Raw genomic sequence first — 16214 nt, 5'->3', positions numbered from 1 at the left:
GCACTAGCAAACATATTATTGTTGACGTAGCCCAGTGTGTTTTTATATGATAACACGATCCGATGGTAAGCTCTTTTTCGGCCGTTCCCCAACGGAAATATAATATGCGAACGAAAACCATTTAGAGACCAACTACTAATACATACGTATACATTTACGCACACACCGCAACCATTTAGATGAATGCAAATACGAGTGCATGCACCTATATTAAACGCGTGTACGTAATACGATTTGTAAAAAATAAATCGGTGCAGCTGTTTCACAACGATTTTCAATTTCGTCTATTGCGAAATTAGCGTATCCGTTGACTTTACGACCTTTAATTTATATTACTGTTATGGAATATAAATGTGACGGTGGTAGTGGAGGGGCGACGTGGTGGTGCTGTACGGCGTTCACTGTATTACCATCGCCGACGCGCAACAGAAGTTCCTAATCGATTCCGGTAAAAATTGGTTGCATCTGGGAAGTTAAAGTTAAGCTGTGACCAACCGACCGATACCGTTAACATGCACCTGAGCTCCATCACATCGTGAAATAACCGTACCCCACCATCTACTCTAATCCCTTCCCATCCTCTTCGACGAGGCAAGCAGCCGCCGCTCCTGTCGTCCTTCAACATTAATAACATATCCATATATTACTCACATCCTATTTACATCAATTGTTGTTGTGTTTCGAATAAATGTAGGGTACAATGTACTAAAAACTTATAGGAAAAATATTACATGAATGTCGTAACAAAACTATTACGATACTATTAGAAAAATGTTATCTTGTCTTTATAATGGATAAACATAAAGTAGGTGTATGGGTACTATGTATAAAAATACTTCATGTTAAATTAAATTGTAATACCACGTTTTATTTGTTTTCCTTCAAATTAATTCAGATGTATAATATCAAACACATTGGCCAATAAAATGAATACAATAGTTTCACTTATATTAATTTAATTAAACAACAACATTTAAATATTGTTTTATGGAATTGTGTAGTACAGGTAGTCATTGTAAGAATATTGCAATAATTTGTTGTAGGTCATAACAATAATTTTACAATAGTTACTGTAAATAGTAATACTACAGAATTATATAGAAAGAGCATTCAGTACTTTGATCAACGAACTATTTAATAACATGATAATGTATTCATGTACATTAGTAGCTGAATTACCCGGGAGATATTTAACTATTCTAGATTAAAGCAATATTATGTTGTATTAAGCTTTGATAATGTGATCGGTGTATATGATAATTACTATACCTAATACTAAAAATGTTTAGTGTATGAAAGCGCAAAATCGTAATATGAATTTATGATATTTTTTCTTATTTATTTATTTTATATTAATTTAAATATATATATCTAATTAAAATCAACATTGAACTCAAAAAATATATTTCCTAGATAACCATAAAGAATGAAAATGTATACATTCAGCCTAAAACTGTTTTGACCCATAAAAATGCGGTTTAAAAAAATTGAAATTGGAGGCGTGATTAAATTTTTTTGTTTTGAGGCTGTGTGAACTAAATTTTTTTGGGAACCATTGATATATATTTTTGTATTTCAAGTAATAAATCTTCTGTGTATATATATTTTTTTTAATCAATACTATTATTTAACCATAGTACGAAGTATATAATAAATCATGTTAGTACCCACACATGTAAACAAATGAGAATTAATTGTAAAAAACAGCTTAATATTTACACACTATTTTTAGATCCTGGAAGCTATAGTAGTAACTCGTATTGAAATAAAGACTGTTAGCAAATTTTCATAAATTATTTTTAATAAATTAACATTGGGTTATGGGAAGAAAAAATTGGTAATTAAAAGCAAAAAAGTCGATTTAACTGTGAAACGTGTTAGCAATTATTAACGGAAAATTTAAATACAAGTATATTACGTGGATATATAATAATATAGGAACGTTCATTATAATTGTAAACGAAAAAAAAAAAGTTTTATTTTATGAAGAAGTAAAAATACAGTAAAACCTGTGCTACAACTAAAATACCTTAATTTTAATCTCTATGTATTTGTTGATATTTATTAACTGTAATTTTGTTCAAAAAAAATCAATCGTTATTTTCGTTTTAGAAACTAATTCAAATATTATTTTTCATGGACGATAAAATTAAATGTTACGATTTTTAAAAACGTTGTTGTTTTTGACGTCAGAATTGTAACTTTTGTTTTACTAGGTATACATTTTGAAAAATTGTTATTTATATTATAGCAAATAATGACATAACTGTTTATAATTAAAACGCATATTATGTATCATGTGTAGGTATTTGCACGGTGTTTTAGGGCTTAATTTTTGTGCGAGAAACGCGGTATGACGACGATGATGCGCTTATTAGTGTTATTATTTATTCAAGTAAAGTCACGACGAACAAATAAACGCGGTTTGCTTAGAAATATACTAACTACAATAATCAATTATACGACATACAAAGTATAGTAAAGCTATGCGCATTTTATCTTTCACGCACAAGAAATGTCCACGGTAAGTAAGTCGCCAAACCACTCGATTCCGTTATGGTTTGTACACATATTATAATTCCCGAAGAGGGTTGGGGGCTATTAAAAGTTGTGGAGGAGCCAATTGCCGAGTTTTCACCCACAACCGCCACGTATATTACACGAAATCGTAGCGCGACCGGTGGCTGCGGTACTTGGGATAGGTACGAAACGCCGACGTGTGCTAATGTAATAAGGTCTCTCCGGCACTGTTCATTCTCACACCCCCATTATTTTTACAATGAGCGAGTACAGATTACTCTCTGAAATCGGGTACATGCTTTCGTTTCGTACACACCGATTAACAATTGCTTTTATCAGAAATGGGCAGCTAAAAGCTACTGGAGGACCAACTTCTAAAACTTATAATTCTGGCAGGTCGTATTAATATAATAATACACGCGCAAAAAAACAATTTCGAGCCCGAAGGTTAGGTTAGATCAGCAATGTTAATAGGTTTTATTTTTATTTTTGTTCTCCTCTCCTTTACTTTTCATAGTAGACGACCGCCGAACTCCCTTTGATCATATCTTTTTCACACATCATATATTACAATAAATGTTGTAATTCATAGTACCTAGATATTGCATTATGTAAATATGTTATCTTATTATTCGTGAACTGAATATGCAATTTATTCAAATGCATTACATACGTTAATGGCCATATTAATCTATTTGAAACTACAACTTTTAAATTGATCAAAAATAATAATGTTTAATGAAGCTAGCACGGGACGTAAGAACCCAAAAAGCTTAAGGGCTACAAATGGCCCGATTCTGGCCAGTACCGACAATAATCTCCGAATTTTGTCTCGGTATTTTCACAAGAACATTTGACTGATTAAATATTCAATAGAATTAAAATTAAACAATATAGAACTGACTGTTCTTATCTTGTATGTCACACAGAGACAAACACGTTTGTGCCTGAATTTGTATACGTATATTTTGCGTCCATCAATTTTTTAAAATAATTTACTTTCAATCAAACAATTTTTGCTAATTAACTAATTAAAATAAGTATAATTGGACGTTATGTTTTAATTACTGTTTTAAAAAAAATTTGAGAATGCATTTAACATTGTTGTTCATAATCTGAACATATAAATGTAGAACGAATTATCAGATTTTATTTTATAATCTTAAGCGTGTTGATACTTGTTGAGCTTACAGAATTACACATTACGAACACTCTATATGTGTTTGTGGTGAATAAATTAAAACGTATTATTCAAAAACGTTATCAAATCATGAGTGGATACAGTCTCATTGATGGAATAGCTACAGCATGACCTACGTAGTCGAGAAAAAAATCTAACACTTAATATTCAACAATAAATCGAACGTATCCACTATGTATTAGTTATAGGTGCATCGATAATAATAAATATGGATTCGACAAGTTTTCACGACACATTGTCTATAGCGTATACACGTACACAGTGAAATTGATGCCACGCGTATTCGGAACAGGGATTGCGAAACGATAGTTTTTCAAATAGGCAGTAAAATGCAAAGTAAAAAAAGGAAAAAATTATTTTCTATAATAGTATTATATTACGCACGTGGCATATATACGTACAACGCGATATTTTTATATAAATAAATATTGTATGTATATACGAGTGTGTATAGTCATCTATCAAGATTAAACACGTCCCGTTGGAGGAATAGGACAAGTCGAAGGGGCGAGAGAAGGCAAAAACGACGAAGGGAGGTGCAGTAGTAGTGTGTATTTAATTTTTGGAACTCGACGGTTTTTCGAGTGTCATCAAAATAGCGAATTGATTATTCGCCAAGCAGCAGACCCTCTGGCGCCCGGCCAACCGCCACCACCGCTGCCCGTCGACGGTTCCATGTTGCCGTGACGAGGGGAAAGGGGAGAGGAAACGATCGTGCGGTGCACAGTTGAACTTTTTCAATTTATTTCAACGCATACGGAATTCGGTTAATTAATATTATTTTTTTTTTAATTATTTTTTTTTTTTTTTTTTTTTGTTTTATTGAAAATAATAAAATATACGTATAACAATAATTCTAGGCCAATACAAATTTGAAAACTACTAAAAACCGTGTGTTCACAATAGTACTGCGTACTTGTAACGTAGTTTGAATATTTTCGTGAAATCTGAATATTTCTTTTCCCTTCCTCAGACATTGCAATGATCATAATTTAACTGCCATAACGAATAATAATGGAATCAAAAAGATTACATTTAAAATTCAAAACAGAGTTTTCAATTATTTTATTTAAAATAAATAATATTGCTTATTAGGCGGGTTATACCATAGCGGTAGTGGAATTTTTTTCCATAATAAATATTTTAATAATTTTAATACTTGCAACCACTGTGTTCTTAATTATGATTTTTCCGACATTCATTTGTATCAATACATTTTGTAAAAAATATTAATTATTTTTCATAGAAAAACGGTATTTGAGAACTTTGACTAACGTAGTTTTTGTTTGAGAACAAACTCGCTCTGTTACTCATAAGTATGGAAATCAAGTATTTCATTAAATTATTCATGACCGTTTTCGTTTAAATTGGTTTTTATCCGTAATTTATATCTATGAGCTCATATAAAATAAGCAGTTGATTGTATTACGATAACGTAAAACAAATTTCCACTGCAGGACTATGTTTCATTAGTAATCACAACAATCTTAAACATCTATGAAAACATAAAGTTCACTCTTTCCAATATTTCAATATAAGGGATATGTCGTACATGTCATCATTGAAGAATGAGACATCTTATGCACAACTGAGAAATTACTCCTGACCCAGAATGTGACTGCGGTGCTGCCAACCAAAGTTTAATCATATTAGACGAGAGTGCCCAAAAAGAAAGTTCAACGAGAAGTTCGAATATATTCTCAATGTAACCTCGAAACTAAAAGAAAGGAAAATAAAGAATAAGACTAGCACTAAAATTTAGTATTTTCAGCAAATTCCATAGATATATTTCGTGTGCGTCAGGGTAAACGCAACTTATTAAACAACCATAAAGCGAAACTAAATAGTGTGACGAAAAACTAACGAAACGAAATCGACCTCGTGCAGCGAGTGGTTAGAAAACTTTTAATTAATTAAACCAGCGTGAATCGGAAATCTATATATGACCTAGGCAGTGATTTCCCAAAGTTAAAATAATGTTTTTGAAGAGTCAAGAAAACTTTTGCGAAACTACGAGGCGCTAATCACACCACGGATACCGCCACAGCCACCACGCTCACCCGTGGTGCGCCGATAAAACACGTGATTACCGTGTGATTTGGATTGAAAACACAAAATATGATTATTATTAACCATCGGTTCGTGTAAAAACTTCGCGGTGGTGTAAAGACCATATATACGTCAAAAATACGCACCGCGTTTATATATTGACAAATATAGTACGTCGGACTCGAGCCAAACTGTTGGCCAAGGTTCCGCTGTTTTGAAACTAATTTTTGAACTTTAAATCTTTAACGCTGGCCAACGCCATCGCCGTCTCTATATCACCAGCACTATACATTTAACTACAACAAACAGTTCTACCACTACTACTTCCACTGTACTCTTACGGCTATCGGTAACGCTGCAGTACGTTAACATCGTCATTATCACTAACTTCACCGTCACCGACATCATCACCACGGCAGCGGGTGAGAAGGACGCAGGTCGGATGGCTTTATGGATTTCAGATAAATCATATTTGGCACGTAGTGCCGTGACGGCGGCGTGTGACGATGTTGACGTGGTGGGGGGGATGGCGGGTTTGTGTGAGGGATGACGGAATTTGAACAAGGGGCACGAGGAAGGGATAAAAGGGTTTACAATCGGCCGAACATTATAATAAATTTCGGGTTTTAATAAATGCGAGAGAGAGGTGGTGGCGTGAAAGTTATTGGAAGGAGACCAAGAATGGCGCCATATTTTACTAAAGAACGTCAATCGCAGGTGTCGGAGGGCAGGGGTATGCGTGTGTAACAGACGTGCCGGCTTCAATTTGCCTTATAATAATATTTTGCTTTTATTATTATTTTATTTTTCTTATTACAAAACTTGACACTTAATTTTCATTCACAGCTCTAGTTTTACAACTTTCACTCGTTTAGTATCTCAACATATTCCTTGCCTACAAGCTACCGCATTGCTGTGCAATTGACGGCAGCGGCGCGCGACAATGTCGATGACGTGTTTCACCTTTTTCAAAAGAAATCCGTTCTGATCGAATTATTTGAGCGGTATTTTATAATATTTATTCCGTGCTGACAAATATAAAACCCCAACCGTTTTGTACAATGTAATTCACATTTTATCCGCATAGAAAATTAAACAATTAAATAATCCAATGTATTCACTGAGCCAACCCAATATCAATAAACTATTTATTTAAAGCATTTATATTACAACATTCTGTAAACGTTTTTCAACAAACTGCATACACTCAAAATATAACCAATACACATTTATTGAAATCAATACTATGAATTGTGTACATCAAAATAAGAATAATCAAAGATATCAGCCAGTTGGCCATTGTGTATAGTTTTTACGAAATAAATATTTATAATTATGAATCGAGATCAATAAAGTAAATTTCTTTACTTATTTCCTATTTATATTAAATTTTTAACTATTTTTATTTGATTTATCAATAGATTATTTATATATTTTAATAACATCAGTTTAAAATTCCTCAACTAGATTAATTAAAAATCAATTCGAGTGTACATTAAAATTCAATACAATTTTAAAATGTTTAATTTAATCAGCTAATAGTATAAAAAAAAAAAATAATAAATACTATGAACTGCACATACTCATATATATATATATTATAGGTATTTTTTTTGCTAAAATTTATTTTTCAATTATTAAATTTAAATATTTTAAAACTCATGTAAGGAAAAAACTATTAAATTCGATAGTGCCACAAAATAAAAAATGTAATTAAATTTGATCAAAAGAATTCAATGAGTCAGAAATAAATTTTACATGTAATTAAATACACTAGAATTCCTCGACTAATGTATGTCAAATAATAAAATACGATTTCTCTGTATTTGTGATTAGTAACTTTTTTGTTGGCTTATGACCACGAATACATTATTCAAATACAATGATCTTAAATATGTTAGAGTTCATATTCAATAAACAATAGTCAATGAATTTTTTGGTTTAGAAAAATACAATTCAAAATAAAAGAACTTTTAGATTTTGAATAAAACGATAAATTCATTGAATTAATTTAAATGAATTTGTTTTGGTTTATTTGTTATTATTTTCAAAAATATCACAATATGACAAATGGAATATTTTAATTTACAACTATCATAAAAATGAATATACAATATTAATAAATGATGTATCATTATTAAAGAATACTACAAATAAACTAATTCGAAAATATCCTAGTACTAAGTTTTCTGTTAAATTCTGGAATCAAGAAAAACTTATATCCATATAATGTTGTAAGCTGAAAACTACGTCGTTTTACAGGTACAATTTTCTAAATTGTGCTGTACAAGTAAAATAAATCAAGAAATAAAGAATATGAGAAGAAACTGAATTGAATGTGAAACAGTATAGTTTAAGTGCATTATTTTTAAAATTCTTCTTAAAAATGCCAGATATATCACACTATACTTTACAATTTCTTATTAAATAAGTAATTAATAATTGTAATATAACCAAACTAGCAATTTTAAAAAAGTTATTATTCTTATTATTCTTCTAGTAATAATACATTTATAAGTGTATAAAAAACATAAATACTATCTATAATAATATAACAATCAAGATTATACTTTAAAATACTTACGATTATGTATTCTGAATGCAGATTCTTTGTTATTATTGTTATTTAAAATGGGATCGTCTAAAATACTGGAATCCCGTTCAATTGCTTCTTCCTTAATAACTTTTGGTTCCATCGACTGAAAAATTAACAATCATTTGAATATTCAAATTTAACATAATACAATAAAATACAACAAAAGCTTTATGTATAATATACCAAACATTTTATGTCATAAAATGATTTTTTAACTTAATTTTATAGTTCGAAGAATATACCAAACATTTATTACATTAATTCTTCAAAACTAAGACATATCGAATTCGTTATTTCCCAAAGAGTGTGCCGTATCGATGATAAACATAGCAACATTTCTTGTTCAACTGATAAAAATCTTTCACGTTTCTTATTTTTAATATTTGTTATTATGAAAAACCCAAGTTCACAGAGGTATGTTATAGAAAATGGTAATAATTTATTTATTGCAATTTCTGTAATTATCGGATACTCTGTTTTAATAAAACTCCAAAACTGGAATAGTTCATTAAATTTTAATTTCAATGAACGATCAGAATGAAGTTCTTAAAGTTATTCTTGTTCAACTAATCCTAGATGTCATATTACATCTGATATTACTTCAAAAGGATTGCGTACCCAATCATATTCATTAATAGGCAAAAATGGGAAGTATTTTTTCATTTTTTCTTTTAAAATTATGAGATGATTTATTATCAAATCAGATATTACTCTTCATCTGGATCAACATCTGCTGTTAATGGAAACATTTGCAGTTTTTTTTTCTACGTGTGATATCCAAAGATTAATTGTTCGTAAAAACTCATTTAATTTATCAGACGATGTTAATATGCTTATCAATTTACCTTGCATATTGGAATTAAGGATATTTAAATATTTAAAAATTTCAGCTAGATAAGCAAACTTTGTAGACCATAATGGATTATTTAAATGAGTTTCGAAATCGCTGTTTGAGTCTTCATTATTGAACAATTGCAACAATTCATTTTTCATTTCATAAAATCTGTTAAAAACCTTACCTTCTGATAACCATCGAATTTCAGTAAATAATCTTGTCGTGGTGTGCTTTAAATGTGGTTTAACTACTTTATACAACCGAAGGAATTATCATTTAATATTGAAAGGAAAAATATGTATAATGTGCTGTGATATATATATATATATTCAAGACAGCTATCAAGAGATAATATTATTACCTAATAACGATAATAATACCCTGCATTATTATATACGTATTATTCGATAAGTAGATAATATTTATCCAAAGTGTGCCGTTACTTATAATAACTAATAATAATGTGCCGCGATGGGAAAAATTTGGGAATCGCTGAGTTAGATACATGTGTTAAATCTGTAATATGTGTGAGACCAAGCAAAAGTACTCTGACAAACATTCATAATATTAGAGATAGATTTATGAGATGGCATATTATATAAATATGTCTCATATTCATATATATTAAGTATAAGAATTTTAAAGCTTTTATACTTAAAATTTAATTTTGGATAATATGACTTGAAAATTTGGTGAGTTTTAATTACAGATCTAGAATAAGGTTGTTATAAAAAAAATCATTATTTTACTAAGAACTTATAAAAATAAGACACTATATGGCGAAAGTCATTAGAGATAATTCATAAATATTAAAAAATTAAAATAACAATTATTCAACGTAAATTTTTTTTTATGTAATAATTAGGGTGTTGAAAATCTTTACTAGAATTTATGTTTGAGATCATTTAGTGATTTTTAATACCTAAATTTAGAAATCGATGAAAGGGAAAATCTGATATTTTCAAAACTACTAATGCAAAAAATGACCAATCTCGAAAGAAATTTTATTCAGTCAAGTACATTAGATTTTAATTTATTCATTGCTAAATCCAATATGATCCAGCGTGATTCAAAACAGTTGATCTAATCTAACATTTATACAAGAGTTTCTTGGGACTTTTATTGAAACACAACGGTGATTAATAAAATTGAAAACATTACGGAAGTTGGTAGACATTTAAACTACTAAGACTAAGTAGTGACTAAATATGACTAACTATCTTTAAATGTATTATCAACATAACTACTAAATGTTAAGTTATATATTGCATTGAAAAAACTGAAAAAACAAAAACCATATTAAACATCCATTTAAATACAATTTACCTAATCAAAAATAAATTTAGACAGTTTGGAAAAGTATGGAAGTATAAAAATCTACAATCAACACTGTTATCCTACCATAAGAAATTATATTATCAGTTTGTTAAATATAAGTTAAACTAAGTTTAAATATATTCAAGGAAAACTTGCAAAACATACAATATCGTTTTATTTATCGTTCGATTAAAATCTTTATGTTTTTTTGTTATATGTCACTTCTTGATAAAATAATTCATACTTGTAATTTATAAATCACATTTAATTATGTACAAATTGTGGCTATGTTTATTTTCTCACTACAAAATTATTGTCATTTGTAATTGGCTTATGGTTAATTAATAAATAATATCTGTGTTTAATATTTAAGAATTATATAGAATCTTAATTTACGTTTATGCTAAATTCTTTCTATCAGTTTAATAATCAATAAAATAAAATATTAATTCACCCGAATAATTCATTCCATATAATTATAAAAAATCAAATAAGATTCAAATTTAAAATATTTATGTTTTATTTCCAATAAGTATACCGGTAGGATAAAAACAAATTCAACAACGCATAAATACTTCATAAAAAAGTACCTTACATGTTTGTTAAAAGATCAAAGAATATCGAAAACATAACATGATATTTCAAATTTCAATCAAGTGAAAATTCAATTAACGTACACAAGTAAAGCGTGTCAACTTCAGATAAAATGTTTGTAAACGTCAAATAACAAATTCTAAATATTTATACATTTATTTTTTCGTGGTAAACTGATATCAATCTATGCAGAATTTAATTTATTTTGAGTATTTCAAAATTTAAAAACGTGTTACTTTCAATTTTCTATTAAAATACCATATATAAAGTATATGATATATGATATACTATGTATGATATTTTTAATGTTTCATAAGATTGTAAAAGCGATACAAAATTATTTTGGACATACTACAATATATTACTAATTAACTTTATGTATTCATTAAATATTGATTTTACTGATAGAAACGTAGAAGCTATTTGTAATTCGTTAAATTTAAAATAACTATAACGATAAAAAAATTGTGCTAAAACAGTTAAAATTTAACCACTTAATATATTTATATATTATTATTAATATTACACAAATAACGATGAATAATTTTAGCAGACCAATTGGGACGATTTTAATAGTGTAATAGCACACATCAACCCTCGATCCCAATTATATCCCTGGTATTGGAACGTACATAAACAGTTTAAACCATTTATACGAATGATAAAAATGGGTCAGATTGGCTTTTTACATTTTTGAACAAAAACATAACACTATTAAATACATTTATTATTCAATTAAATTATAGTTTGATTCTGCTGGCTTAAAACAAAAATTAACTTTGTGTTTTGTTATTCTGTTACTGTCAAGTTTCCTTCACTCCTATTTGAGACATCCTCAACGCAACACAAAATTGATACGAACGTTCAGCTATTTTAGTGAAAATTAAATTTGAATCTACAATGGCAAATTATAATAAGAATTTGTATATAAGTACGTATGATTTAAAACCGCATAGCTTTACATGTTAAGTATATAATATTTATTTAAATGTATGTATTTGATACTTATATTTTTGCTCTAGGCATTCAACCACCCCAAGGGGTAAAAAGGAAGCTAAAAAATGATTCACTGAATCAAGTAAGTATCAAAAAAATTACCCCCTCAAATATATGAAAAATTATACTATTCTTCATTAAATGTATTCATTAAGTATATAAGTTTCAATTGAAAACTGTGAAATATGTATATTATAATCAGTATTATATTGGATTCCTTATTTTTATGTTAAGTTCGTTAACAATTAATGTATATGAAACGTGCCGGATAATTGTTTGTTAAAAAAAAATACCGATTGCATGTTTTTACTTTCAGAAAAAAATAAAAAAAATTAAATCATGCATCAATCGGTACGAAGATCATGATTCTATCACTAGGGCGTACAGTAAGTATAATTTTAATATTTATCAAAACTTTTGATAAAAGTATAACAAATTATAATCAACTTTTTTAATTTAAAATAATTAATGTTTCATTATAACTATTGTAATTCACTATAAAATTTCATTAGATTGATACCTATAAAATATTAACGAATTTTTTTTTTACTATCTTATTTTATTTTATAGATGAGATAAGTGGCAAAAGGATCGGTATCAAAAGAAAATTTGATACCGAAACAAAAAATATAAAAAAAAAATCCGACACAATAGGTAAATACAACTTATTAATGAATATCGTAAAACAAATGTTAGCTAATTTTTTTAAAAAGAACTTGATAAATTAGATAAACATCAGAAATTTAAACAATAATGAAATGTAAATAATAAGTAGTAATATTAGTATTTTTTTATTTAGAAAATACATTATGGAAAATTGAACATCTTATGAAGAGACTTAAAATATGATTAATATTTCCTTTTTTGTTAACTTTTTTATGTATATGTTATGTTGTTGTATACGTTGTTATCTTGTTGTTATGTTAATTGTTTTTATGTTACACATAAAACACTAACACTTACACCTACACTTTTATTTATTTATTTTTTTTTTTTTTTTATATGTTTTTGGTATTATTTATATATTACTATTGTATATTTTGTAATATTATATATTGTATATTTAAAGTTAAATAAAGTTTGTTAAAAATGTAACTTACAAATTGCTATATTACATTTAATTTAGTTTATTTAAAATGATAAATATGAAAATTCAAATTAAATCTATGTTTACAATAATTTCTATAAGTCACCCTTAAACAAGTTTCCCTGCGCAAGTGAAGTAAAAAATTACAATGTACCTTTAAAATATATTCGTTATTAAAATGTGAACGTGTTATATTTCCGATAAAAATAAAAATTTGAAGTGAAAATATTGTTGGTGACATTGAAATATTGATACACACGTATAAATGGCAAAAGGATAGGTATCAAAAGGAAATTTGATACCGAAACAAAAAATATTAAAAAAAAAAATCGACCGACACCATAGATAAATACAAATTATTAATGAATATCGTAAAACAAATGTTAGCTAAATTTTTTTAAAAGAACTTGATAAATTAGATAAACATCAGAAATTTAAATAATAATGAAATGTAAATAATATTTATGAAACAATTGAAAATCAAGTGATAAACACATGTATGAAAACAATACATCATATGAACATGATTAATATTTTTCATTATTTGATGTTATAACTTTTTTATGTTATATAGGTATATATTACTGACAATATGGATAATCAGGTATTTTGCAAAATACGAAAAATTCTTCGGCAATATACAAAATATGAACTTTGCCTAGGTACTATGTATAACGCCAAACGTGGAATAGGCAATATGATGAAAATAAACAAAATCGAGCATTTCCTATTACCAACGATTTTACTTATCGTTTATCAAAAATGTGCCTGCATGATTTAACACAATAAAAATTAAGATTCTTTTACTATTATAATAATAATTCTGAGATACAATATTGAACGTACTAATAATTTTATTACAATATCGTCATTTTTTTCGTTATTTTCGTGCCTGTTTATGGTGTTGTAACCATAGATACGATTTATATGAAGTCAAATTTTCATAACAAACTACAAATTTTGGCCACTAATATTAGTTTTTTATTTGATGAACAGTATAATGAGTTGATAAAAATTCAATCCATAAGAATTGACCAAGGACTTATAAAATGTGTTTGTAAGTCCAAGAATCAAAATAAAAATGTATTTACCTTAAAAATAATATTTTATGCATTTCAAAATATCACTTTTCTACAACATTTTATAATAAGAATATAGTAGTTAAAATAAAATATTTATATAATAGTTATAATATAATAATAGATAAAAATTAAATTTTGTTTGTAATATGAGTAATAATATATAATAATTATAAGAATTTTAATGTAATATAATATTTAATAATATGTTTTATACTTTGCCTAAAAAAAATTGGCATTTTGTTTAATATTTTATAAAATACTTAGGTTATATGTAAAATAATATTAAAAATCACATGTTTTATTTACATTGCCTAAAATGGGTCGGAAATTTGTATAATGTCTAGACATTTTGCAAAATACCTGAATTATCCATATTGCAGGTAACATATATATTATAGGAAGACTACAATATTATTATACACGAGTAGAACCACAACATAGGTCATATTAGACAATAGGTTTATATTATGATATTATAGTATACGAATCCTAATTATATATTATCTCTATGTTATATCTATATATTATAAACCACCTCTTTTAAAATAAAAAATATCTTTTTTAAATTATTAATTTAGTTGTGAATTTCATTTGATTCTGGTTGATATACTTTTTACTTTATTGTAATATTTCCATTTTCAAATGATTTAAAATAATAATAAATAATTATAGAACATAATTATACATTTCAATTAAATAACAAATAATAAGTAAACAGTAAATAACATACTATAGATATGAGTAGTTATGATTTATATGAATTATTTATAAGATGTATTATTAATTCTGTGAAAACCCCAAAACAATTCCTAAAAACGATATTTGACATAAATGATTGTACGAATAACGAATGTATTAAGAAACAAAATCTAAATATACAGTAAACAAATGTGCCTTAAGTAATATTAAATAGTATATATTTTTATATCGAAACACAATCACCTATATTCTATCGTACAAAATTATATTACCTTTTCTTTTCAGAATAAATACATATTTTACAGTAGTTTCTATAGGTATATAGTAGACACGAAAATTTCAACTAATCAACTGTTATCAAATTGAATATTTAGTCATCGAGTGTATGTAATAAATATTATTATTGATGATATTAAAAAATGTATTAAAATATTTATAAATTTACTCGAGGAAAGTAATATAACAAACTAGTGTAATTCAAAACACAAATCGTTTGTATAACATTCAAATAAACAGTTACTGCGATGTTTAATATTTAAAGTTATATTGTAACTAATTGAAAAAAGTCAAAACTTTAAAAAACCTATGGGTACCTAAAACATTTAAGTGTTTTTTAAAATTTAAAATCAGTGTTCTAATTTTCTGGATACAAAGAGGAACTATTTCAGTATTCAATGTGGACTGGCGTAGTCAGAATCCATAATTACACATGATAGAGAGCCCTGTAGGGAAAATACCTCTTGGATAACCCCGTTTTAAGATAGCAAGACGTGATTAAGAAAGACGTAAGAACAGAGGACAAAGAGATCTGGAGAATTGGTTGTTTGTCGGGACGGTCCTAAAGCCGTTAATACACAAGAAGAAGTAGATATTTTTGGTTGGATACTTAAAAAAAAAGATAAATCATGTTATTAAGATGTGTTGGTTCGGTTTTAAAGCCTGTAGGAAAACCTATTATATTATGGTGTGAAAATTGAGCTGGTGAACAAAGCAAGCTGTTTAGTAGAGATTTATTCATCGCTAAACCATTGTGCTCACGTTTAAATTTGATGAAATTACGTGCATGTGAGTCTAGACGACAATAACTCTCGGACTGCAATCCCAGTAAAATAGCGCGACAAATTTAACCGCCGCCTCACGACACAAAGCACGAGTATATGCTTACGACTTGATGTACAACATAAGTCTAGTCAATCCGTTCGTATCGCACCGTTCGTAAATGGTAATACGTACACGTC

At 27.6% G+C, this 16214-nt stretch overlaps 1 protein-coding gene across 1 annotated transcript in view; it reads right to left on the bottom strand.

Moving 5' to 3' along the window:
• Positions 1-16214, bottom strand: part of LOC112691959 (protein CBFA2T1) — a 51636-nt gene that overhangs the window by 28888 nt on the left and 6534 nt on the right. Inside the window, exon 3 of the mRNA XM_025566443.1 lies at positions 8355-8469. Coding sequence (XP_025422228.1) covers positions 8355-8466 — 112 coding nt within the window. The 5' untranslated portion in view covers positions 8467-8469. The remainder of the gene's footprint in view (positions 1-8354; positions 8470-16214) is intronic.

Source organism: Sipha flava, unplaced genomic scaffold (assembly GCF_003268045.1).
Source record: "Sipha flava isolate LNK unplaced genomic scaffold, YSA_version1 68_pilon_pilon, whole genome shotgun sequence".
NCBI lineage: Eukaryota > Metazoa > Arthropoda > Insecta > Hemiptera > Aphididae > Sipha > Sipha flava.
This window is presented reverse-complemented; position numbering and strand designations above follow the sequence as displayed.